The following is a 25,834-nucleotide window of genomic DNA, read 5'->3' as shown; positions in this document are numbered from 1 at the left end:
CAGTGCTTTTTCCTCCCCCAGCAGCTTCTTGGTTGAAAAGCTTTTGTAGAGCATCCTAGGATGACAGAGTTGCAGGGACAGTTATAGACAATGTCTCCAAAAGGAAGAAAGTTGCTGGTTTTTATATATATATCCCTATAAAGCCGAGGCTAGCATCAGTCAAAATTAGGAGGGCTTTTAAAGTTGATTTGCTAGCAAGAAGGCTTTGCCTTGCAACACAGTTTGTGAGGATGGCTCCGAGAAACACACAGGCAGGCATTTCTGCTGGTCTGTTAAATAGTTGCTCAGCTGTCACCCTCAGGGCATAGGGGAATGTAGCTGAAGTTGTTCTTGGTAAACAAGAGCAACTGTCGTGATATGAGTGTCTACCTTCCTGTGTGGAGCTTGGTTTAAAATTATTAGGCAGAGGCTACTTGAACATTTCCTTCCTCTTTTTCTCCTTTTTTTGTGAAAGGAAAGAAAAAATATACTGTGCCAGCAAATAAATAAGTCAGACACAATTACTCATACAGAAAATCCTTAGTTTAAGAGTGGGGAGAAGAAGGAGGAAGCTTGGAAGCTGTCTTAAAAGCCCTAGAATTTGCCCTTAAAAACCAAATTCAGAGTGACCTTTGAATTTATTATAATCTTTTTCGATTAGGAGGCAAGTGGAATTGCAGCAATTTGTAAAATGGCAGCTAAGTAGGAAATTGAAATGATGCCTTATGGTACAGGCAGATAAAATGTTGAATACATGCCTAATTGAAATGCCTAATAGCTGTAATGGGATCAAGTTCATTTTATGGAACTAATAGTTCTTCAAAACCAAACTTAAATTGTATGTGAAGATTATTGCTTTTCAGCTTTATTTAAAAAAAAAAAATAATTTTGTCACCATAAAAAAATTTGCATTTCAGCACATTAAAACTATAAGAAGATTTTGAGCCCAGGAAGTCAAACAGGAGTTAAGCATTCAGAAATCTTTCTCAAGCAAATAGAAGTTGGAAGGACTCCCTTAAAGTAGGGCTTGGGCCAGAACTTAGCAAACACCAAGCTTAGAGAAGGGTGTCTTGCTCTCACCCACCCTTCTTAGCCTGTCCTACTTGCCTGCAGTCCTCATGCTTTCATCTGTGTCAGTGCAAAAGAAACATGCAGATGAGATGCTGATGTGAGGGTGGAAGGCTACCTAATCGTGCCTACTTACCCTTTAGGGTAACGCTGTTTATGTGTTAGCCACTGGAGTATTAACTTTTAAATAATTCACTGTAATAAAACCAAAGTGAGATAGGGATCCTAAACCTGAGCTGCTGCTGCCTTTGTCCCCTCACCAGCCTCTATCAGACATTCACGCTTCAAAGGATGTCATGTTGCCAATTTCATTAATGTCACATCATCCCTCTGGGGTCACGGCCAAACAGTAAATACTGCTGTAGGGTAAAGAATGCTTCTCTGGGGGAAATAGTGACTTCCTGTTGCCAACTCTAATGACTCTGTTGTGAGTGTTAACACTGCGTGCTTTCCGTAGGGCACTTGCTACTAGAAATCAGAAGCGTGCCTAGTGTCATCTGATACAATGTAGGTTTCAAGCCTTTCAGCTTGCAAAGAAAACTCAAAACTTTGAGGTCTCTTTGTTTTCTAATTTTGAAAATACTTTTTTTTGCGTTAACCTTTTTTATTGTAGCTAGATGCAAAGCTACCAACTCAATTGAAAAAGCTTGAAGTCTTTAAAGGCAGGAATCTTGGTATCTTTGTCTGAACAAGACTACTGAGTGCTGAGGGAACAGTATAAGTTTCGTTTATCATCCATGAGCAGGTTTTCCTATGTTAATAGAAGTTTAAAATGTAAAAAACATTGTAAGGTCACATTTGACGTGAAAATTTTTGCCTTTTAATTGGAAACAAACAAAAATAAAGGAGAGAAGCAATACTGACAAGCTACATCTGTTTGCTGTTAACAGAAGGCTAATTATTATGTTGCAGATAATATAGGGAGAGGTTATAGTTAAAAGATAAAGGTAAAATTTCACTGAAGAGAGACTTACCTACATATGTTCAATTTTGAAAGAAATATTGATTTGAACCCTAAATTTTCTCCAAAAAAATCTGCTTTAGCATGGACTATAAGGAGATAAAGAACAAAAAAGGCTTCTGACACATTCTGGTAAGAAAATTGAGACACAGGAATCATTTCGTGAAAACTGCACAAAACTAGTGGCAGAAGTGTGTTACCCTGGGTGTCTGACACCCACATACAGCCTGCCTGCTGAAAGGCATCTTTGATTATATATTCTCCCAAACTCCATATCTTGATTTCTGTAAGGAAACCATATTCTAGACTTGGGGTTTTACTCTTTCTTTTCCTCAGCCATCCCATACCTTCATATACAAGCACCTTTCCAGCTGCTGCTTTTCTTGCTCTGTGTCACCTTGTGGTATTCCAAAACTCCTCCACTGGTGAGGCAGGAGGCAATCTTGAGGAAAATTGCCAAGCTGCACACATATAATAGCACTTCAAAAGGTTTACTGGCCAGCTACCTTTCTGTAGGGACAGTCTTCCTTGACTAATAAAGGAAATACCTTTTTTTAAGTAAAAGGGGACTGTTGACTAAAGAGTCAAGAGCAATCATGGTGGTTTTTTTTTTTTCTATTGCAGTTGATGACTGTGATTACTGGTCAAAGGTTGACTGATCTTAGGCCAATTATTGCTTTTGCAGACCATAAATATTAAAGTTACAAGTATATTACTTGTAACTTACTATTAATGGAGATACTTACTATTAATGGAGATCGGAGTGGCACACTTTGTAAACTTTTGTTTCCATTGATCAGCACTTATATTGCATGATCTTTAATTATGACTTTCAGTGATTCTAAATATGGCAGGATATAGAGAAATTGGCTCTTTAAATTCAGGAGTTGGAGAAATAGTGAGCGACAAGGGGAAGTACGAGCAGCCTGCATAGAGATTTGAAGTTCCCGCAATCTGAAATTGGAGAGTTCATAGCTGACATGTGCAGGAGAAACTTGCTGGACATCATTGTGATAAGAATTTTGCTTCTGTGTGCAGGTGGCCTTTTGTATGCTTATAGATACAGTTGCTCACATTAATGAGTTGTGTGCAACATCCCTACCCCTAGGTTTCCAAGCACAGTTTGTAGCTCAAATGATAGCTTTATAGTTCCCTGAATCATGACTAATGTTCCCCCACAACTTGTTACTTCGCATGAAAACTATTAAAAACAGTTAAATGGCTCCTCCTGAGGCCAGCCATTGGAGTCCCTCAATGTTTTGGACATCCTTTAGCTACCAGCAGGTACTTCTGATTGCCTCACACCCTATCCATTCATGCAATTCTTGGTCTTGTTCCCTTTGCCCTCACTTACAGCAACCTGCAGTACTGCCTTTATTTGCAGGTGTTTTTGTACTGTTTAGGCTACCAGAACTGAGTATGCTGGAATTGCCAAAATAGTTACCTTAAGCAAGTAAGCCTCCTGGTATGAGCAATCATTTCTTGTCCTTCCAAACCCACAGCTAAAATTCTTCTGTCCAGGTGTTCTAAATTCCTGGCATCAGTTAAGGAGCAGCCTCACTTTTGGCTTTGATAAATGCCTTGCATGGCTGTTGCAAACACCTCTTTTGCCCATTGCATTACTGCTTTCCAGTCCACTGTTGGCTCTCAGTCTTTGGTCAACTTTGGTCAGTCTTTGCTGTTGAAACCCTGCAGATGTGTCACTGCCCTAGCTGTGATATTTTGGAAATGCAAAAAGGTTGACTCCTATTTCTTGAACCTGAGACTGTGGTTTCTTAGTTTTGTGACAACCCTTAAAGCTTTATCCAGGACTGCCACATGCCCTTTGGGTTTTCCCTGAAAAGGCAAAATTGTTCTGCTTGCTTCTTTAAAACATCTCTCTGTTATGATGGTTGCAAGAAAGCCCAACCAGTACTGCTGCTTACCCTGCTGTCTTGTTTCTGGGAACATGCTGTTCTATCTAGATGTCTGCCTCAGCATCACAAGCATTCCCAGCAAGCTGACACGCTGTGTTTTTGTTCTAATCTGTGTGTCATCCTGGATGCCGGTATCTGGCTGACAACTGTCTCCTGTGTGTACAGTACTACAAGTAGCAGGAGAAGCGACTCATGCTCCTCATGGCTTCTGCAGGAGTTCTCAATGGTGCTTTTTATTTGACTAAGCCATTTTCCTTTTGCATCTCCCATCTCTTATTTTATACCCTCTTAGAACAGTCTCTTCCCTCTTCAAGCTGTGAACCTTATGCATGCTGCTGCTTCTCTTCATGCCCTGCATTTCCTTCCTTCCTGGCTCTGACCTTCTCGGTACTAATCAGGCAAGTTGGTGATGGTCATGTTCTGCCAACTGGCTAGCTGGCCTAGAGGCATTTGTAGAGAGATGCTTGAATGTACATTAAACATGTTGCCCACTTTTCCTTTTGGTTTTCTGCTATCTTTTTTTCACCTTTTCCTTAAAATCATGGTGAGTCTAGACTCTGCTGCATAAACTGTTCCCAATTCCAAGCAGTTTTCTTTAGTTGCTTAGAAAGCATTACGTTTTGTTTTCAGACCAAGAAATGCAGCAATGTTAACCTCATAAGCTCAGCCAATAAATTAAAAAAAAAAAAGTCTCCTCCTAATTAATTAGCTTGTTAACCATGATTAAATAGCCATATGGTTCATCTTGCTTTGATTCATTTGCTTTCCTCCCTTACTTAGGTCTTTTGGATCAGGAGTTCCTCTCCCATGTGAATCCCAGTTCTTGTTTATATTGACAGCAACAGAGAGGATCTTTTTACTTATAGAAAGCAGTATGACAAGTTTCTAATTCTTCTGCACAGTCAAGTGTGTATCTGTATATTGCTTAACTCATAGCAAAAGAGATGACGCTCACCTGATGTAGTACTAGAGACAGAAATAAAGGTTAAGTGCTGTTGGACTTGAGATAAATGTTTAGTGTGTTAAACAGTACTTAGCAGTAGAAAGGCTTGAAATAAGATGAAGATAACTGAATCATTGCTAGATGTTGATACTCATATTGTCACTGCAGCAGAGGCAGAATGTCACAGGGATTAAAAAGGGGGTGGAGATACTCACCATAAATGCTGAGTGACACTGCATAAGCGAAGGAGAGAAAGGAAGCATTTTGGGTTTATATCTTTGAGGCAGGCAAATTTAGTAGTAGAGGCTGGATAAGAAACCATGCCACCCTTCCTTTTAAGCCTTTAAAAAGTTTCTAGCTATGGCTGCTGGTGAGAGACAGGACCAAGAGTTTTTCACTTTTTGGTCTCCTTTAACAAATTCCTTGTATTATGCCATTGCCCCTGGCAACTGGTGAAGTAAGGGGAAGAGTCACATATTCCTGTGAGAGGAGAAAGCAATTTTCAGTGCTAAAGGCATGTTTTAAAAATATAATACCTTGGAGACTACTCTGGCATCTTGGAAACTGAGCCTTCATGTTTATCCATGAAATAAGTATATGGGGACAGAAGTGGTTTAAGTGCCTGCCACTCTGGTGATGAACCTCTGCCCTGGTTGGGAGTAAATGGGTTGACCTTAAAATTTACTTACCAGAGCTAAACTTTTTCATTTGAATTTTGGAACAGGTTTTGTGTTTCTGTTCTACAATATGAATAACTTTAGGGCAGTGGCTTTCAATCTCTTTTGATTTGTAAACACCAGCTGTTTTTCAGTGGTTTTGCAGACCCTGTTGGTAATCTCAAATGCACATTGCTGTATAGTATGTTTTATTTACTTTTTTTACTGAGTTCATGGATGCCTTTAAACTGATCTGTGTTTCTTGGAGAAGGAAGAGAAAGTACAAACCACAGTTTTAAATGCTGTGCCTTAGGAGGCTTCTTCTGGAAGTGACAGTTTATTTCCAAACAACCTAAAAAGAAAACATCAGGATTATTTTATGTTTTGGGTGTTTGTGTTTGCTTCCCCCCCTCCCCAAACTGATGAAACCAATCTTTTTCCCATTCAAAAACATGAATGTCTATCCCTGCATCCCATTCCTCGTCCCCCCAGGTCCCCCCGCTGAAAAAAATCAGAGAATTTGACTTGAATTTATTTAGAATTTTACATGCTTTCATCATGAGGTGAAGTTTTTATATTTTTTTTCCTCTGCAATCACAAAGGCTGTTAAAATGATACAGTGGAGTCACATAATGACTTGACTCTAAGAGCTAGAATTTCAGAATAACAATCATTAGAGCCATGCCAACACAGTTTTGAGCAGCCAGTGTTGTACTGGCTTGAATCAGATTTCAGTCAATAAACCAGAGGTGAAAGGCGCTGCTGCTCATCCTGGTTGAAAATTCCCTTTTCTTTATTTGCCGTTCAGTGCAGCAGCTAGGATTTCTTCAAAACACGTGAAGGTTAAGTGTCAGAATAACAGGCATGTTTCTTCTGCACATATAGCTGAAACTGTGGTTCTATGAATGAATTCTTAAATGCACGTTGCCACTGAAATAGCATTCATTTGGATTTGTACTTGAATGGTCAGCAAAGCGCTTTCCACACCTTTACTGCCCATGAGGAGCCTGGCAAACATATCTGGCAAAGCTTAGCTAAACTTAATTTTGACACAAGTGCTTTTCCTCTGCTCACTTTGTCAGACACAGAACTTTCAATGACTGAGACAGTAAAATTTCTATTAGTGTACTGGGATGAGCTAATTATCAGTAGACACAAATGATTTTTTAAAAAATGTGATTATCTGTAGTTTAAGCTGTCCTATCAGTTGTGATGGATCTGCCATTAATTTCTACCTTTTTCCCCCCCTTTTCTTGCCAACGTTAAGTGGCTAAAAGCCAAGGTAAGAAGTATTATTTCTCCTTTGACCCACAGTGCCTCATGTGACTGATAGTAGAGGCTGCAGAGCCATTAAAACTGAAAACTAGCGCTCTCTTACACTCTCCTCTGCTTTCCATAGGATATTTAGATTAAACATGCTATACTTTTTTTTATTTACAGCATTTAGCGTTTGTCAATATATCTGTGATACATTGACATCTGCATTTATACATAGATACATTAATTTCTCTAACACATATAGTGCTTTGCTCTGAATTTAGTAGATGCCTTGATCCCCTCACTTACATTTTTTGCAGGAGATTTCCCAGACAACCTGAATGACTCTGCTAGTCAAATAGCAGGGCAAATTGAGAAATTCTGGGCCATGCTGGCTGTATTGTACTGTCAGTGTTAAAGTTTGATTTAAATTATTAACACCTGAATGGCTATGAATACAAATGTGGCTTCCCTTTAAAGAAAAAAATTATATAAGAGATTTGTGCGTGAACCTGTCAATTGCCTACCTTTCTGATGTCTGTTGTAAATTGATAGCAAAAATATTAAGCTTGTATTTAGACTCTTTGTATTTACTGGTGTCTGTCTTGTGTGTAGCTGAAAACTTGCTGTTTGAAAGCTGTCTGGGAATTCTCACTTCATATTCTTACACTTAAAAAAAACCAAAGCTGTCAGTAATAGGGCTGCTCTGTTACAAAAATAAAATCATGTTTTCCCTTATTTCAGCATGGAAATAACCAGCCTGCAAGAACTGGCACCTTGTCAAGAACAAATCCGCCTACACAAAAACCACCAAGTCCTCCCATGTCAGGCCGGGGAACTCTGGGGTAAGAATGGACTGCTTGGTCCTGACCATGTGATAGAGACTTTTAATTGTGCTTGTGTTGGTGCTTCTTAAATTCATGGGTAGATGACAATTCTGATTGCCTTTAGCAAAAAAATCACAATTACCTTTTCTGTATAAACCCTTTCAGCTGCATTGACTCTTATTTTCCTGATGACCTTTTGAAAGATTTGAAAGGTTTATTATAGATATGGGTAAATGAGGAGTCTGTTGTGTTTGGGGACAAATCCTTAGTGACACAAAAGAATCTCAATTAGGTTTTAACTTCAGTGGGGGAAAGACCTCATTGGTAAAGTTTTTATCTACTCATTTCTCAATATTAGATGAGCTATGAAATGGATGTCGGTGCTGTATTTGTTGCGTTATCTAAGCACAGTTTGTGGCATTGTGAATACAGTGGCAACATTGATTCTTGCAGGCTTGTGCATTTTTAGTTTTATGCTGAAATGAGGAAGGATTTTGCTATTCCCAAGTCCCACTGTGAGCACAGTTCCCTGCATCTATTTTGCTGCTGTGGACCTGTGGGGAGTGAAATCTGCTTATCTTGGTGTGCCAGCAAGTAGTTGTTGCTAGAGACCAAAACATTAATACTTAAGAAGCTCAGTGCACGTGCCATATGTTTTTGTCCATCCAACTGTGTAACAGCTTCCAAAAGGCATCCTAAATGACCTTCTAGCTATTCGTCACACTCAGCCTTTCCTTTATGCTATGGGGGACTGAGGCATTTTAAAGCTGCCTGGCTGGTGTGGTTGTGTTAGCTCCAGGTATGTTGTCTGGGAGGGGCAGGAGGCTGGAAAAAATGAAGAATAATGAGACAGAACAAAATGGGGATCAGGAGCAATGGTCAAGGAAAATTAGAAGGAGCAATGGCTTTTGTTGAAGACTTAGTGATTTTTTTTTAATCCAGATTCGATGCTTTGATGGTACTGTTTGTTGCGTATTCCACTGAGAAATTACCCTAGAGGTTTCTTCAGCATGTTTTGTGAAAATTCCCATTGCTCAAGGGCATGAAATCAGTATTCCAATTGTGTCTCTTATCCCAGCTGAGAAGGAGTTGTTTATCAGTCCTGGGAACCTGGGTAGCTCTTTCATGTCCTCTTGGATGCTTGCTAGTGAAACAGCAGCATTGATGTACTGGTGAGCTGCCTCTCTAATGCTCCCCCCTGAACAAACCAGAGCTGTTTGGTTGCCTTAGCTGATGCCTGATAAGGATTAATCAGCTGAATGTCATTTCCAGATGAGCTTGACAAGAGGCAGCAGTTGGCTGAGGGGGAGGAATTGTGTGGGTTTGTAAGAGAGATTTCTATCTGCCCTTCTTGTTCAGGAAGTACAGTTCTTGTCTTGAGCAGCCACGTTCTGCCAAAGCATGAAATATCATAGGCATGACTTACCCTAATTTATGCAGAAAAAATCGCTAGAAACCACAGGGATACTACTCTTCTCCCTTTGATCCAGAAGGCAGAGATAAGCACCTAAATCAGAATGAGTGAAGTGTGTAACAGGGGCCTTTAAGTACGAGCTGCCTGTTGTGCAGCTTGTCCCTCCAAGGCAGGACTACACAAAGGAGTATGGTGGGGAGGGAGTCCTGCACAGAAACGGCATGGAGTGAAAAGGGAAAGGGCTGAAGCGAGCAGGGGTCTCTTGAAGGGAGAGACTGTGGAACCCTTGGATGCTCAGGTTGGAAGTACCATGTAAGAACAAGTGAATTGGTGGAGCTGGATGGTGGGAGTAGTTGAAGTTGTTCCTCGAGGGTCCTGGAGCAGAGCAAGGCCTTGGACTCCCTGTAGCTCTCCCTCTTGGCAAGGGTTATCGGATCACACTGAAACATAGAGGACAGTGAGGTGGGGAGGTCTGGGGAGTGTCAGGAAAGAGTGCTTTCATCCTCTGTAAGGCTGGCAGAAAAGCAAAGAGAAGGATTGGATTTGAGTGATGGAAAGAATGTTTTTGGCAGCTTTGGTGCTTAGGAGTTTGAGTTCTTCAATGAAGCTGAGAAGGACAAAGGAGAAGGTGAGGCATTGCTGAACCTGAGGATGCAGAGGGGTTTTGCTTTTGACAATATTTTTAAATTGTATAGGCAAAATAGTTGGTACTGCAGAGCTGAACAGTAGTTCCTATTGCCAGTGCATTTCAAGGTAGTGTACTTTAAAACAATACTTTTCAAGGTAATTTCTGTTGGAAGCACATTGTCTTCCTTGCTTATAATTTTATTTGGTAGTCTTTAGATCTCTCTCTTACAACCGGAATACAAAATTTCTTTACTTTTTCCACAACTGATCTCTTTTGGCAGATATATAAGTGGTGGCAGCTTGCATATTAAAATCATCTAGAGTTCTTTATATAGGCAAACTAATTTACAAACACCACAGTACATGAAAACAATTATAGTATTTCCACTTTTTCCTTTGAGAGGTTTTAATAATAAATTGTTAGAGTTTAAGTTTAGTACTGTTGCATTTCATATTGTGAAAAGGAAGTCAATAAGTTTCTTGAAATACCAGGAAGCTGTATAACTTACCAATTCAGTTATAACCAGTAATCGAACAAATGATTAAATGCCAGTAGTTAAGTGTTTTTGTTTTTGCTTAGCTGGTGCATTGCCAAATTCCGTGTTTTGCAAGGGATCTCTTAGTTACTGGTGAGAACCAAAGAGCTCTGCGATTCAGTACAATAAACACACTGTTCTTAAGGCAGTAAGGGGTCTGGAAAACAGATCTTGAAAGATCCGTGTTATATTTCTGACTCAATGCAGTCTGGTAGGTGACTTTGGAGATCTCTGGGCTTTGCTTTCTTGGGCTGCAAAATGGAGGCAATGAAGCTCTTCTGTGAGGCACTTTTAGATCTGCTTATGTGAGATGAGATTGCTTGATTACTGTGTGAAACAGTGCTCCTAGGAAAAGCACTGGTGATTGCAAATGTCGCTTGTTCTGTGAATCTTGATGAATACTTTTAGCCAAGAATATCTCTGGAAAGCATTTGGAAGGAAAGGAAGAGGAAATTGTTACAGTGAAAGTTTATTGTGTGTGGTGTAGTGACAGGTAAACCCAGAACATTATGTGGATGTAGCTATTGTATGTTATGTAGTTCAAGGAATGCATTTTGGGTGTTATATTTAGTTTAGCCTTTTTTGACCACTTTTTGTGCTGTAGGCCAACTTGCATGCATCTGTCTATGTAAGACTACAGTTGACTGTGACCTGTCTACCCGGCCCAGTGGAATTTCTTTAATATACTGTAATGTGGGTCACTGTGCAGTGATCTCTCATGAAAACTTAAGAAAACAAATGGCTTTACTACTTCATTTATTTATCCTTTTGATCTTCTAATCCTTTATCTCTCTGTCTTCAAATCTTTTTTTCCTTTACCAGACGAAATACTCCTTACAAAACCCTGGAGCCAGTGAAACCACCAACAGTCCCCAATGATTACATGACCAGTCCTGCCAGGCTGGGCAGTCAGCACAGTCCAGGAAGAACAGCTTCCTTGAACCAGAGACCACGAACACACAGGTAGAGGGTTTTCTCACAGTAACTCTTTCCTGCCTGGCAAGCTGATGCTTACTAAAGTCACAGAAAAGCTTTGAAATTTTGGGCCTGTTGGCTTTTTGTTGAAAGGTGAAAAGGTGAGTAATTCTGCCACCGCATCAACAGAACTTCACTGCACTGTTGACTTCCATAATATAAAGAAGTTTCTTCATACTACATGTTCTGGGTGTACCTTTTTTAAAATGTAATTTTTTTTCTTGAATTGCAAGACTAGATCTCTCTCTGAGCCTCTTGACTGAGTTCAGGTTTTATCAGTTTGATTTTTATCATAGGCCTCAAACTGCAGGGAAAAAAGACAGAAGAATTCAATTTAGTTAGAAGCAAAAGGTTAGCTTACTTTTTTAGAGAGCTTCTTTCTTAATATTTTTCTTTTTTTTTTTTTTTGCTAACTCCCAGAAGGCAGTTAAACATGGTAGGTCACTAACAGGGACTGAGAGAATATTTTGGACACAGTTGATGATGAAATACTGTCAGAATTAAATAACTTCTAAATGTCGCTGCATCGAACATCTTGTTAGCTGGCTACTGTGAATGCTCCATACTCTTGTCTCACAAGATCTTCTTTTATGTAGACTGCAGTTAGAAATTCAGCTGCAACCATGGTTACAAGATCAAGGTCTTCAGCAGACAGAATGCTAATTCTGAAGAAATTACCTTGCCTTCCATTTCAGATTACTGATTTTCTTTTTTTAACAGTGTTATTTTCTTAAGATATATTTGAATGATTTGCACTTGACTCTTGACTGACTTGTAACTCTCCAGGAATGGTAAATAAACTGTAACATTACGGAGTACTCTTTAATTAACATGGATGAGTGAAAGTGATGTTTTGGCTTCAAAACATCTTGCCTGTTTGGTTTCCTTTACATTATTAATTTAATCCATGTAAATTCCAGACTTGAACTAAGGAGCGCTCTTAGATAAGAATAAGGATAGATTCTGTCTGAATTTTGATTCTTTTTCAGCTCCCTCAAGGAAAATAAGTCTTATGGCCTCCAAAGGCATGTATAGAAATGTTATCCAGTAGTTCACCATAAGTATGTTCTGCATTTCTGGCCTCTGACTTATATATCTTATAATATTAGTTAGACAAAATGTGAGCTGGCTGTACTGTTACCTTTCAGATTGTCTTAGAAACAAACTTCTCATATGCAAAAAGTATGTACATGGGTAGGGGGGAGTGTTAAATATACTGAAAATTATGTACACGATACCCCACACCCCATCCCAAATGGTTTATCCTGTCCTCAGTTAAAAACTTACCAATCTAAACTCTGTTCTGAGCAGAGGAAATGTTCCTTCAGCTGACAGCATAAATAATCTTAAATAACTGTTTTGAGTTTAGGCATGAACTCTTTCAGCCCCGGCATACTACTTTCAATTATTACAAGGCCCCTGAACTACTCCTGCGGTTGTTACTCCATTGCCTAGAAGTTGTATGGTTGATTACCTTTTTACTTTTTGAAGCGTTTAATTACACATTTTATTCATAGTGGTGTTTATCAGCTTATCTAATTCCATTTATTAGTATTGTAATGTATCCAGACTTGATTAGCTGCATGCAATTGTAGGTAAAGACAGGCATTTTATAGGGGATTTTTCAACAGTCTGTAATTGAGTTAGGCTAGCAGAGCTCGCACAAAAAGTTGACTGTTGATAAGCTTTTGTAGGAAATGCTGTGCTAATGCTTGTGCCTTTCTTTTGCAGCGGTAGTAGTGGGGGAAGTGGCAGTCGAGAGAACAGTGGAAGCAGCAGTATTGGCATTCCCATTGCCGTGCCTACCCCTTCTCCGCCAACCATTGGGCCAGGTATGTGGGACTCTTCCCATGGTAAATTAAGGCTGCTTGTTACTTGCTTGTGTTTGCAGAGGGATTTTGACTGAATGCGATGTGGTAGAATCTGTCCTGAAGCACAGTCTGCTCAGGAAATCTCTTATGAGTGCTGAGGGACATCTGGTTTTAATTCTTTACCAAAAGTACTTGCAGGACAATCACAGAATAGCTGGGTGGCTAAAACACCTTTGTTGGCCCATGTTTTTACAAGACAATTGAGGGAGTGCAGGGGGAGCAGAAGACAAGTGTATCCTTTTAAAATGTAAATGTATTTTTAAGTGCCTGTCTACAATTTGGCGTTTCTGGATGCCCTGATAAGCAGCAGCAGCAGCTATTTATTTCCTATTTAATGGGAAATGTTGTCTTCTGAAATACCCTTCTGACTTTGCCATCTGCAGTGAAAGAGAACCATGCAGGATCTCTCAGCATTGAAAGCATACTTCCATGTCTTTAAGAATGATGAACAGTGAGAATGGGTAGGAACCTTCTTTATTATAAGATGGTAGGATTATTATCTTGGTAATAAACCAACTCAATCACTTGTTTACTGTGTATATTGCAAGTCCAGAAAGCTAATTTGCACAAGAAAATAGTGGAGTTTTGGTGTAATGTAATTTTGTTATTGCAGAGATTTCTCTGTTCCTCAGATGACAAGTCTTCAGTTCCTTATACGCATGTAGGCTTTCCTTTCCCAGGTTTTTCTGATCCTGCAGTGATACAAATAGGCATGAAATCTTACTATCATCTGGCAACCCGTAAAAATCAATGGGAATAAGGATTGGCAGGTACAGAACCCTGGGTACAATCAGGGCTTGAGTTTGTATCAGTTAACTGAACTTGAGTTTTCCTATTTGTTCGAGAGGCCTATCAAGTGCCACTGCTTACTTTCTTTTTTTTTTTTCCTTTTTTTAATAATATGGCCTAATTGGGAATATAAACTATTTTACTAGCACACATTTCTGTTCCTCTTGGAGCCCTGCCAGCACCACCACTGCCACCACCTCTCCCGATGGGCGGTCTGATAGGTGAGACTTGTCAGTGCTGAAGTGATTGCAGTCATGCTGCATAATCAATAATCAACTCTTCCTAATGGACTTCGTGAGGGTGTTTTTTCTTCTGTGGTGGGACCTACATGATTTTAATATAAAAATCAGCTCTGGGATTTTTTTGTTTATTTTTAAACAAATCTAATCTCCACTAATTTCCTGTGGTTAAAACCTCTAAAGCTAAACGCACAAGGTATGGGCAAAAGGCTGCTAGTTGCTTGAAACATGTTCCCAGTAAAGCTAAGATCCAATTAATCTGATCTGTAAGATCTCAGAATCAGCTGGTATTTGGCTGTGTCCCTGCTGCTGCTGGTTCACTCCAGCACTTAGCTGGAACTAAGGCACAACAGTTGCACTCTGGCTTAAAAATGGTAATTTACGTGTAGGGCGACCTGTGTCTCCTACTCTGTGGGCTTAAGGGGACTGGAAAGCACAAAGTGTCTGTAAGTGGCTTGGGTTTGATTCTGTAATGCTGCAGGCAGGTGTCAAACTGGAAGACTTGAGGATATAAACTAACAGTTCTTGAAAAATTGCTTCAAATATTACATATAGCAGTTAGGGTGGGATCTAAAAGTAGTACTTTTCAAAACAGACAGGAAAAGATACCCCACCCTTTCCTGTCACAGGCTGATGACAAAATTGATTGAGTTATGAAATTAGCTTTGGAGGCCTTGACCCACATAACCTTTTGCACTTTCCCTTACTGAAATCTTAAGTGAAAGTGACTTTGGGTAGCATTACAGGACTGCAAACTTCTGATCACTTGCAGTTTGTGTGTGTGTGCATTTTTAAATATATTTATATCGTACATATATATAAGCACAGAACATTTTATTGCAAAACAGTTTTTGCATTTAGGAATTGCATTGACTCATGTGACCACAAATGTGTGAGAGAAATTAGTTTGCAAAGGTGTGATTCTTCTATCAGTCAGAGGTTAATCCTAAAGAGAACTTAAATTGTTTTATTAACCTTGAAGTTTGTGCAGCAAGCATGTGGAAGGTAAATATGGGTGTTTATCCTGAAGAATGAGTGACATACATTTCTGTCAGCTGGCATTGGTGATTCTGATTTATTAGTGCAAATTCCATCAATATAAAAGCACAACTAGCAAATATGATTGATAAATGTGCCAAGTGTCTGAAGCTCATGACATTTATTTTACTGTTTTGTTAGAGTGTCGTATATTAGATTGGAGACAAATTTGGGTTCACGATGGAAAACATTTGTTTTGAGCAGAATGTGGATTATTTTTCCGTGTGCATTTTAATAAAGGGTATCGTGTAATTGAGATACTTAGGAGTTGGAAGCTGATTTAATTTTCCAGTCCAATCTAGTCTCTCAAAGTAGTTCTCGGCATTTCTCAATGCCCTTTATGTGAGTGTTGGTTTATGTCCTGTGTTTTTTCTTATTATTGATTGTAACAGGAATGTTTGTTTTCTCTGTTAATCTCCTGTTACAGACCTTAAATTATCGAAGAACTGTAATCAAGTATTTCCCATGTTCTGGACTTTTTCTATTTTCTGCATTCTATCACAAATAATGTTCTGCTTAAGTCTTTTCCTTGGTTCCTCTGGCTAATGCTTTTCAGCTGCTCCTGGTTCAGCTCCTGGTTCCCAGTATGGCACAATGACCAGGCAAATCTCGCGACACAACTCTACCACTTCTTCAGCATCTTCTGGTGGATACAGACGGAATCCTTCTGTGACTGCCCCATTTTCTGCTCAACCTCATGTTAATGGCGGGCCTCTTTATTCTCAAAATTCAAGTAAGCTGCTGAGCTCTGAAATCACAAACTGTTTTGAGCAAAATTATTGTAAAAGCATGCATGGCATTTTAATTAATTTATGAAGAGCGTCAATGAGATTACTGCTTTCTTTCCTAAAATAGAAGGAAAAACAAACAAGAAAAACCATATTGAAGTTGTACAGTAATTGCAGTATATGCAATTATACTGTTTTCCCTTCTAACTTGTTTGCTGTTACTCATGACAAGAAATTATTATGATTGCCTGTCTAATTATAGGCAAATTATACTTGGCATTTCAGGTTTGCTTGGAGAACACAAACTAAAACCAGTGTTTTTTGCAGGAGACCTAATATGGTTGTAGTAGTACACTCCTCCCCACTACTGGGCTAGTGGCAAGAGAGTACTGTCAGAGCACAGTGCTCACATTGCCATTACACAGTTCCTCCCTGCCTCTGTCTCTTTCTTAAATTCTTTCATGATTCCAAGTTTCTCCTTTGTTCCTAGTTTTAAGCCTGACTGTTAAAGAGCTCAAGCCTTTCTGTCTTTTAGTTGATGACTCCTCTGTGCTTTCACACTAGTAGGAGTATAGGAGGAAATGAATGAGGGAAGGGATGGATGCCATGGGCAAGTGAGCAGATTTTAGTCGGCAGCCTCCTGCCTACCTACCCAACAGGGCAAATGAGGTTTGCTGCAGAAAGATGTGCAAAAGAAGGATCCACTTGAGTGTTGGTAGAAAGCTCTATTGAAAAGCTTCTTCCTTGCTGTTTCCATAAATTTTGACTATAAATACACATAGAGGAGAGATAGTGATATAGTGGTTTCCCCTGGTAGTGTTCAGCATACCAACTCTTTAAACTGCACAGGGACATTGCTTTTAAAAAGAAATGTTGATGTTTGGATTGAAGATCTCTTTGGACCAGTGTTTGCTGTTGTGTGCTTACTCTTAAGGAAAGAATGCATATAAAATATTTGAGAAGCTGAGGAGAAGAGTTTTCTGAGTGGTTTAGAGGTATTACATTTATCAGAAAGTATTTTCATATGTAGACACAGTACCTATCTTTTCTTTTTTCCAATCCTGATTTTCCTCCTGCTCACTCTCACCCATATTAGCCCTTCATTTTCCTCCACACTCTTGTTCGTCCAAATTAATTCACCATAACAACAGAAACTCCCTCCTGCTTGAACAGTTGTGTTCTATTGAATAAACAGGATTTTACTTCTGGGAATAGTTCAGTTGTCTTAAATGCTGTGCACACCACTGTTTCTGAATGTTTACATTTGTCCAAAGCAATTTTTTGCTCAAATGCAGGTGCTGTCTCTTAATCTAGCCTCTCTGGTGTTTTCAAAATACTGATTGTTAACATTTTTTAAACAGTATTTTGACGGGTGTGTTTTTCTATGTGAAACTGTTTTCCCCTGTTTCTGTAACTGATGGTTATTTTTTTAATGCTACTGTCTTGACATTAAATGCAGGTCCCACGTTTCCTTAAGGTTTTACTTTTCATGCTAACAAATACTCTGTTTTTTCTTAGATGTTTACTTCAATTTTGTGAGACACCTGTTTGTTCTCTCTCTTTTATTGATCATTTATCACATACAGTTTATTTGATTATTGGTTTTTGTAATGAACTAAATGCTTCATTTTAATTCATCAAACATTAATCTTAGTTATGGCTTTATTTAAAACTGTTGCTTACTTGGAATTACGGAACCTCTTTCAAATTTGATTCCAACTGGATTACCCTGCTGAATTCCCACCTTCACAGGAATTTCTCTGCTTCAGTGCAAGAGAAATTCCACTGAGAAGGGTCACAGTATAAACAAATGAGTTGAAGTTTTGTAGGTTTCTGGGTGGGGTTTTGTTTTATTTTTCATTCCCTGCACTTCATGGGGAGGCATCCTGCCAGAGGACAAGTGGCTTGCCCTACTGCTCCCATTTGTCTTTCCTACCTGTGCAGGGAAGAGTTGAACATTTGGGCTGTCAGCACAGCATCTCTGAGAACTGGTGCTGTGTGTCACAAGTCTCATTGCTCATCAGATAGATGCATATTCAAAGACGTGCTTGCAAGTGCTTCCTGGGGAGCTCTGTGCACTGAAGTAGCCACTTGTAGCTGTCGAAGCCTTTGCCAGCGCATTAGGTTGCTGAGTGCCCTCTAACTGCAGGAGACTTAGTAAAGCTCCATTCTGCTCTAAACCCACCTGTTTTTTCTATCAGCAAGTAACAAGATCCCTTTTTCTATGAAACCCAAAGGCGCATAGTAAGCTAACCCATTGCTCCCATCCCACCAGAATAAAATGATGGGAAGTGCCCTCTGTGTGAATGTGAGGTATTGATGTTGGAACACTGTTCTCCTTGCAAAGTCATCATATTTGCTTTGTGTCAGTGCTGCTTTTCTGCACTTGATGCAGCGCTCTGCTTTGATTTTAGAGAAGGAGTCCAGAATCATGCGAAATATCACCTCTACTCCTAGTAGTGCACTTTGAAAAGATAACTACTAAATTTGAGTAATCCTTATTTAGCAGCAAGGCAAAAGCTCAGTTTTATGTGCTCCCCAGGTGAAGCACACAAAACGTGTGAAAGAGCAAGAACCTTCACACGCACACCCTGTGAACTTCCAGACACGCAGCCTGCGCTCGGCTGTTATCTGGCTGAACACGGGCATGCTGTTCTTTTTGATCCTTGATTGGCTAAGCATGAATTCAGCCTTGTTGGAAACACAAGCTTGAAGAAGGTTCTTGTGTGTGTGTTCTTGTTGTTCTTTACATACTTTGTTTTGTGGTCCTGGTTACTGACGGCTGCTTTTGTTTGTTTCTTTTTTTTTTTCCTTTGTCCGTTTGACTTTCCCCGATATGGTGTATGTGTGTGTGCGTGTGTGTTGCTACCAGTTTCTATTGCTCCACCCCCTCCCCCTATGCCTCAGTTGACTCCACAGATACCTCTCACAGGCTTCGTGGCCAGGGTGCAGGAAAACAGTAAGTTTGGACAAGCTGAGCTGTTAAAGGGTAGAGCCTACTCTCTTCTAGCATGCATGGCTGGCAAGTCAGACTCTATTTTGTTTCCTTTTCCAGAAGCTAATACCATCTTGCATTCTAGTGTCAATATGCTATTGGAGCTGAAGGGCACACTCTTCAATATTTTATAACATGTGCATGATTATTACTGACCCATTTAAGTTCTGAACTGCAAATTTATTATAGAAATACAGTGTGAAATGTGGCATATGTTTGGTGTGAATATAAAAATGTATCTTAATTGAAAATATTAATTTCATGTTGAATCATCCTGCCTTTTCCACTAGGGATAATTGATTAGTTTTAATTAGAAAGGCTTATGTAGAATGTCAAAATACGTGCTGTGTAACCATTGATTCCAATACCGTAGTACTTTTCAGGAAGCTGTACAGTCAATTGAAAATGTGCAGTCTTAAGATCTAATGCCATTGCAAAGGAGCTTGTAAGGCATCTCTCCTCTCGGCAGCCTTTCATTCTCCATTTCTTTGTGCTCTCTAGTGCGATTTCCTTGCTGAGCTTCTTGCAGCATAGCTCTGCTTGTTAGGTTTGTGAGAGAAATGCTCCCTAGCTATGACCTGTGCTGCAAGGTGTTCTATACTGGTAACTCTGCTTTTACCATTACTGCCTGATTCCTTTCAGGTGAGTGTCACTGTGCTAGTGCAGCTGTAAAGTCATGTTCTTGATCTGAGGATATCTTTTTTGTAGGAGTACCTTGCAGTTCTTTTGACAGCAGACTGAAAGCAATGTAGATAGGGCGTGAAATAAATAAAAAAATTTTTTTAAGTGTTCAGGAACCATTGCAAGGTTTGCTAGGATCTCAGGGGCTCCTGCTACGCCGTTGGCTATATAGTTCCCGCATCCATTTAGGGCCCTCTAGGTCTGAGCTCCCATTAGAGCATTTAAGTGGTCATGTTCTGAGCATTCCCCTAGAGAGACATCTAGGAGACATCTCCCTCATTCTCATTCAAAATGAAGGTATTTTGGTGTTGTGCTTGGTATATAGTAAGAATCATGTTGATGTAGAATACTATGCCACAGAATTGCGTTGACAAACCTTTCCAAAATTCAAAGTGTAGAGAGAAACCTACTGAAGATGAAGGTTACAGAATGTCTTCACTTGCAGATAAACTTGAGAAAATTGACACCTGCTTCTGAATTGTTCCAAGTATTGTCCTCCTGGAGATAACACAGCCCTTGGGAGAGCAGAGGTGAAAGGGACAGACTTATTCGTGTGTGCAACGACAAAATGCAAGCTGACTTGTGAATGAGATTGCAGCAAAACAGCTGAAGCTTGAAATCTGGTCTTAAGAATTGTTCTTTTTATTTTCTTCCTCTTAATAGTCCCTTGGGTTTGAAAGTTATATAACAAATATGACTTTGAGCTGCTGCTGCCTCATTTTGGAGGCAGGGGGATGTGTGGCAGTCTGCGCATAGGCTCAGCAAAACTGGCTGTAGAGGCTGTTGTTGAGTTTTGGCATTGTGTGCTAGACTTTCATCTGCCTTGTTCTCTGCAAGAAGTCTCTGGGGGAGTGGAGTTAGGGGGACGTGGGTGGACTTGTCTTTTCCTTATCATAGAGATCTGTGGGTGAAAGCAACATCCTCTGCTCTGTGGACTTCTTTCAGAGGACAAGGATAGAGGGCTTAGAAATGATGCAACACCTTTTTTCCTGCGCCCTGAGCCCAAACTGTGGGTATTGCCTCAGAGAGGTTTTCCAATGTGTCTGGTGCCCGGGGACAACTGATTGGATGTAAATTGCTGTACTGTCACACCCAGTCCTTTCAAAAGGGGTATGTTGGTCCCCATTTAAAGAACAGGGATGGGAATACGTAAGAAAAGATATCTCAACTTGGAGCTGTATAAATACTCATCCTTTTACCCTTTTTCATTTAGTCTGGCTTTTTGTATGCTTTTTCCCCCTCCCCTAGGAGAAGTGATGCTACCCTAGAATCTGCTTAAGTTTAGAACCAGGATGAGTCTAGGTTAAAGTCCAAGAGGCGAGGGGATACTTCGATGGGGTGGCACTTGTCTAATTTTCTGTTCCATTCTCTGCCCTCGTTTAAATGTGAAGTTGAATTGTTTTAAATGTTTCCCATAAAGCTTGCAGTTTCTGCACTGCATCTCAGTTAGAGTATGTGTTGGCGCTTTTACACTTGCATTTCCTGCCCTCTTTTCTTCTTTTTAAATATGCAATTTCATTGTTCAATAAATATAACCTTTCTTTGCATTTAAAAAAATTTTTGCATTTCTTAAGGTAAGGATTTCTCAAGATCACAAAGGATTGTTGTTTCAATACTTTTTTTCCTGGCTGCAGACAGAAATTAAGGGGAGAAATACTTTTTGTGAAAGATGTGCTGAAACTACTGCACAAAATCAATCCATTCATAAACGGTGTTGTCATGTGCCTGTGGTGGATTAATGAATCCTGCCTGTGAGTGTTATTCAGTAACAGGGGCAAGACATAGTGCTCACTCCACCAAAGACTTTGTTAGTCTGTCTCCAAGTGACATAAATGGGCTTCTGTATGGGAGAGGAATCCTTAATACAGTGGCAGCCAGTCTTACTAATGGAGAGAGCTGTGGGGTGTGCAGCTCAGCTGATCAAGTTGAAGAGGAGCTGGGCTTGCAGGTGGAGCAGAGCATTGACTCTTCCAAGTGTAGGGAGCAGGCTGGATGCCAGTTCTGAGGCAGCCTCTGCCCCAGCAGCTCCTACCAGCTTCTGCCCCCTGGCAGCAGATCTGGCTTCCCCTGTACCAGCACAACCAGTCTGACCCAGCAAGGACATGGGAGCTGTGCTCAAGCCCCGTGTCAGGAGCATGGGGATGAAGAGGAAAGGTTTGTCACCACTGGAGTAGCAACCAGGTGAAAGTAAAGGGTGTTCAAGCAAACAGAAATCCTATTTCTAACCTCCTGTGCCATTTTAATTAGCAGTAGCTAAAGCTTTGCTCAATGCAATATTCCCTTACTCTGTAGCTTGGCTTTCTTCTCAAAATTTGTGTGCTGGACCTGCACATCCTGGAGCCTGATAGTTCATTCTGTCAAACCTTGCCTAGAGCAGTGGTTTTCAGCCTGTTTTCAATGTGCAGAATCCCAAATCACTTGAAAATGAACCTGTATTGCTATGTAACAAAGTTGATTTTAGCAACAGTAGCTTCCTTTCAGTAACTTCTGGCTTCTTAGTGCTTACACCTAGGTCCGTGTGTAGTGGACCACAGCTCCCAAGGAATAGGATAAGTGACTTGATGTCTTGCCTCTGAGCATGCCATCTCTCTCCTTTGCTGCCAGCTGCTGTGAACATCACTGGAATCTAATTCGATGAACTGATTTTAAAAGTGATTGTACCATAATGCCTTTCTCTTTTTTCCTTTTCCCAAAGCAACTTGTAATTGTGATGATTGGAGAATCTCAGGGCAGGAATTTGACATTTTGGATTATACACTTAATTCCTTGAGCACTTTTTCCCTAAGAGGAGCAGCTGCCTGTTGTAGTTTTCCATTTATTAATTAAATCCTGAATGTGTGCACACACACACAAGCTAGTCTGCAAGATAAGGATCTGTACAAAGCTTTTCTTCTGCAGAAGGATTACTTGGCTTTCTCTTACCTGTTTAAATCTTAAATACTAGTCTCTTCCCTTTTTTATGATCCACACCAGATCTTTTTGTCCCCTTAATGCTAGCTCTGAGAGAGAAGGAATCCAAGGAAGCAGTGTTCAGATATAAATTAAAGTGATGGTTACAGACAAAGGATTTGTTTAAAAAAAGATGAAGCTGCTGGCCCAGTCCAGAGGCCTGTTGCTGCCTGGCTCAGAGGGTGCCACTCGGAGTCCTCCCATAGCTAACGCTGCAGCGCATGGACGTCGGAGCAGGAAGCTTTTCCTCTCTGCTGATGTTCAGCTTATGCCCCGCAGCATGTGCTTTAGTAGCATTTATACGTAGATTTGACCACTAATAACAAATATAGTTGTGTGTTGTAGCTGTTTAATACAAAGCCTCTTGTTTCTAATCAGTGCATGGAATTATAGTGCATGCTATGTGTGTTGTCCCCCCACCCCTTTTATTTACAGTGTACAGCCTCAGGTTTGTTTGCATCTCCATACTGTTTTTGATTTAAGAAAAAAAAATAATCTCCAAACGTTTCTAGTTGCTGATAGCCCGACTCCTCCCCCACCTCCACCCCCCGATGAGATGCCGATGTTTGATGACTCTCCTCCTCCTCCACCCCCACCTCCCGTGGATTATGAGGATGAGGAGGCTGCTGTTGTGCAGTACAGCGATCCCTATGCAGATGGAGATCCTGCTTGGGCACCTAAAAACTATATAGAGAAAGGTAAGAGAGGCATTACAGCTGCGTTAGTGCAATATCAGAGGATTAATGGTATCTGAAGGGAATGAAGGACTTAATGTGGGTCTGATGAGAACAATCATTGTCCTTCCTAAGTCAGAACTCGATCCATGCTGTCCTTAGTTTATTTGTGGCTACACCTAATGTTATAAGATACAATCCTTTCTTGTACAAATTATAAAATACCGTCAAGCATTCTGGGACAGATGAAAACCAAAAAGCTTCTTTATGAGATGCAGATGTAAATTGTATGGCTTTCATCTTTTCTGGACTGTGTCTTTAGCTTCCTCAGGATTGCTAGGCAGTCATCTAGAAACTGTTGCAAAAAGGTCAGAAATTGAGCTGTATTTATTGCACTGAACTAGATAGCTATAAAATGTGTTGAGGAAATTTATCAGTGACTCCCCCATCAGCAAACTACAAACTAATGTAGTAAATGTCTCTTCCCATGAATAATAGAGATGCTGATTTCCTGCCTAAGACATCAGATTTCTGAGAATATATATAGGTGTAAAGTAGTAGATTCTTGGAATTCCTAAAGCTGATCAACTGCATAAATCCGTGTTAACTGTTTTGAATGGTAAGGCTATGATGTCTAACTCTGTATATTCATAGTGGTAGTTTTTAACTCCACTATTGTTGGTGGCAAGACTTACTTTCCTTAAGGTGATCTCTGCTTTGTTAGTGGCACACGGTGAGTTGGAGATTGGTAAGAGTATTCACCAAGCACGTACTGAAAAACAGCGGATGTTGCTGCAAATTTGCTTCTGCTTTCTCCTACAGTAACGTTTCTACTTGCACACATTGCAGCTTCTTGAAAATTGATACCAGAACTTCCTATCATACAGAAGCTCTGTAGGAAAGACCATCCATTTTTTGGAGTAGCTTAACACAGTGATGTGTAGATTCCACACTGAATACAGTGTGTGTGTGTGTGTATATTTATATGTATATATATATATATATATATGTATATATAGCTCCAGGGGCCCTAGTGAAATTATTTAAAAAAAAATAAAATTATTTTGAGGTAATCAGACCAGAAATGGCTGCCACACTTAAGGAGTCAGTTATTTCATACTTCAGCTTTAAGTGTCCATATGCACTGCTTTACTGTGTTGCAGTCAGATGTACCTCTCTGTCAGCAGCTTAACTGAGCGTTCAGTGTAGTCACCACCCACTTCTTATTGGTAGCTAATGTTGCAAGGAAGTAAAATTTCATTTTCTGGACTTAAATGTTCCACAGGGAAAGCATGTGGATTCATTATGGAAAATCCCAGGATAGCAAACTAGTCTTTTAATATTTTTTGAAGTACAATTGTTTTTTAATACTGGTGCTATTAATAAAATGCTAAACGTGTCCCTTTCCAATCCACAGTTGTTGCTATATATGACTATACAAAGGACAAAGACGATGAGCTGTCATTTATGGAGGGTGCAATCATTTATGTGATAAAGAAGAACGATGACGGCTGGTATGAAGGAGTTTGCAATCGAGTAACTGGCTTGTTTCCTGGGAATTACGTTGAATCAATCATGCACTATGCCGATTAAAATCCTTTGCTTTTCAAAGTTTGGTCTTGTATTCAGTCATACCATGATTATTTACAAGGGGTAACTAAAAGCTAACAGGATTGTCTTAATATACTTTCAAAAAAATTGTGCCCATTTCTTCAGGCCATACTGTTTTAATGGTATGATTGAATGTCCATCTCTGAGTCTCTGGGGACAGTATGTCTTACCTGATGGCAATTTGTAAAACAAACAACTGTCTATAACTGGTTATACTTATTTACTTATGCATTGTTAATTTTATGACCAGCCTAAATATTATGGGGAAGTAGGGTATAATATTTAATGAACCATGATCAGATTGTGCCATTACATTTTTCAGTACAGCATGGTAACTAACACTACGTTAGACTAACATATTAAAATCTGGATGAGAAGTTTAATGTTAGTGCTGGTCATATTACTTTTTGTTTAGACTCTTTGCTCATTCTTGAACTATATTTGTTTAAAGCATGCATACAAACTTATGTATTGAAATATACTTTTTTAAAAATCCAAGATGCTTCCAATTGTTGTAATCTTTACCTGGAGTATTCTCACTAAAGTCTATTACAATGAGTTGTTTGGGTCTAAGGTGTCCATGTGAATCAAAAAATGGGTGGTCTTATGTATGTGTAATTTGTACCCAAGTTTTTTTAATGAGTAAATTTACATTATGACTTTTTCCATTCATAAATATATAAGTGAACCAAAGGTCTTGTCCATTACTTTGTTGGTTGGCTTGGCAAAGAAGGCTAGAATACTAAGGTAGCAAAATCATGGCTGTGTTATCCCAGGCAATGTACTGAAAAGCAAATGTTTGTAACATGAATTTATCACTGACAGAGGGAAAATAAATTAGATCTGAAACCCTGAATGACACACTTACACATACTCTTAAAGGTTCTTTTCTTCCAACATTTAATTATAGCAAGGATTCTTGATTTAATCTAGTTAGCTAGATGCAGTAAAACTTGGACACCATCTGAGGAAACTCTGTGTGGCTTGGTGATGTGCCCTGCTGAGAAGAGACAGCGAAGTGTCCTCCAGAGAGCACCCAGGGGGAACACACACAACAGGAACTTGGCCATTGTGTTAAGACATCACAGGCAGAGATAGAG

At 39.7% G+C, this 25,834-nt stretch overlaps 1 protein-coding gene across 11 annotated transcripts in view; it reads left to right on the top strand.

Moving 5' to 3' along the window:
- The window catches only part of ABI1 (abl interactor 1), a 77,354-nt gene extending 51,927 nt beyond the window's left edge, over nt 1-25,427 (top strand). Inside the window, exons 4-12 of one of the 11 annotated variants that reach the window (XM_051802425.1) lie at nt 6,791-6,805; nt 7,525-7,625; nt 11,007-11,147; nt 12,891-12,991; nt 13,966-14,040; nt 15,653-15,829; nt 18,697-18,783; nt 22,962-23,147; nt 24,541-25,427. In XM_051802425.1, coding sequence (XP_051658385.1) covers nt 6,791-6,805; nt 7,525-7,625; nt 11,007-11,147; nt 12,891-12,991; nt 13,966-14,040; nt 15,653-15,829; nt 18,697-18,783; nt 22,962-23,147; nt 24,541-24,716 — 1,059 coding nt within the window. In that variant the 3' untranslated portion in view covers nt 24,717-25,427. The remainder of the gene's footprint in view (nt 1-6,790; nt 6,806-7,524; nt 7,626-11,006; nt 11,148-12,890; nt 12,992-13,965; nt 14,041-15,652; nt 15,830-18,696; nt 18,784-22,961; nt 23,148-24,540) is intronic. The other 10 variants (XM_051802426.1, XM_051802427.1, XM_051802428.1 and 7 more) reach the window with 10 other exon arrangements.
- Nucleotides 25,428-25,834: the final 407 nt, after the last annotated feature.

The sequence above is a fragment of the Manacus candei genome, unplaced genomic scaffold (genome assembly GCF_025592945.1).
Source record: "Manacus candei isolate 608988 ecotype Guabito, Panama unplaced genomic scaffold, ASM2559294v1 h1tg000056l, whole genome shotgun sequence".
Lineage (NCBI taxonomy): Eukaryota > Metazoa > Chordata > Aves > Passeriformes > Pipridae > Manacus > Manacus candei.
Note: the sequence above shows the minus strand (reverse complement) of the source record. Positions and strands in the feature narration are given on the sequence as shown.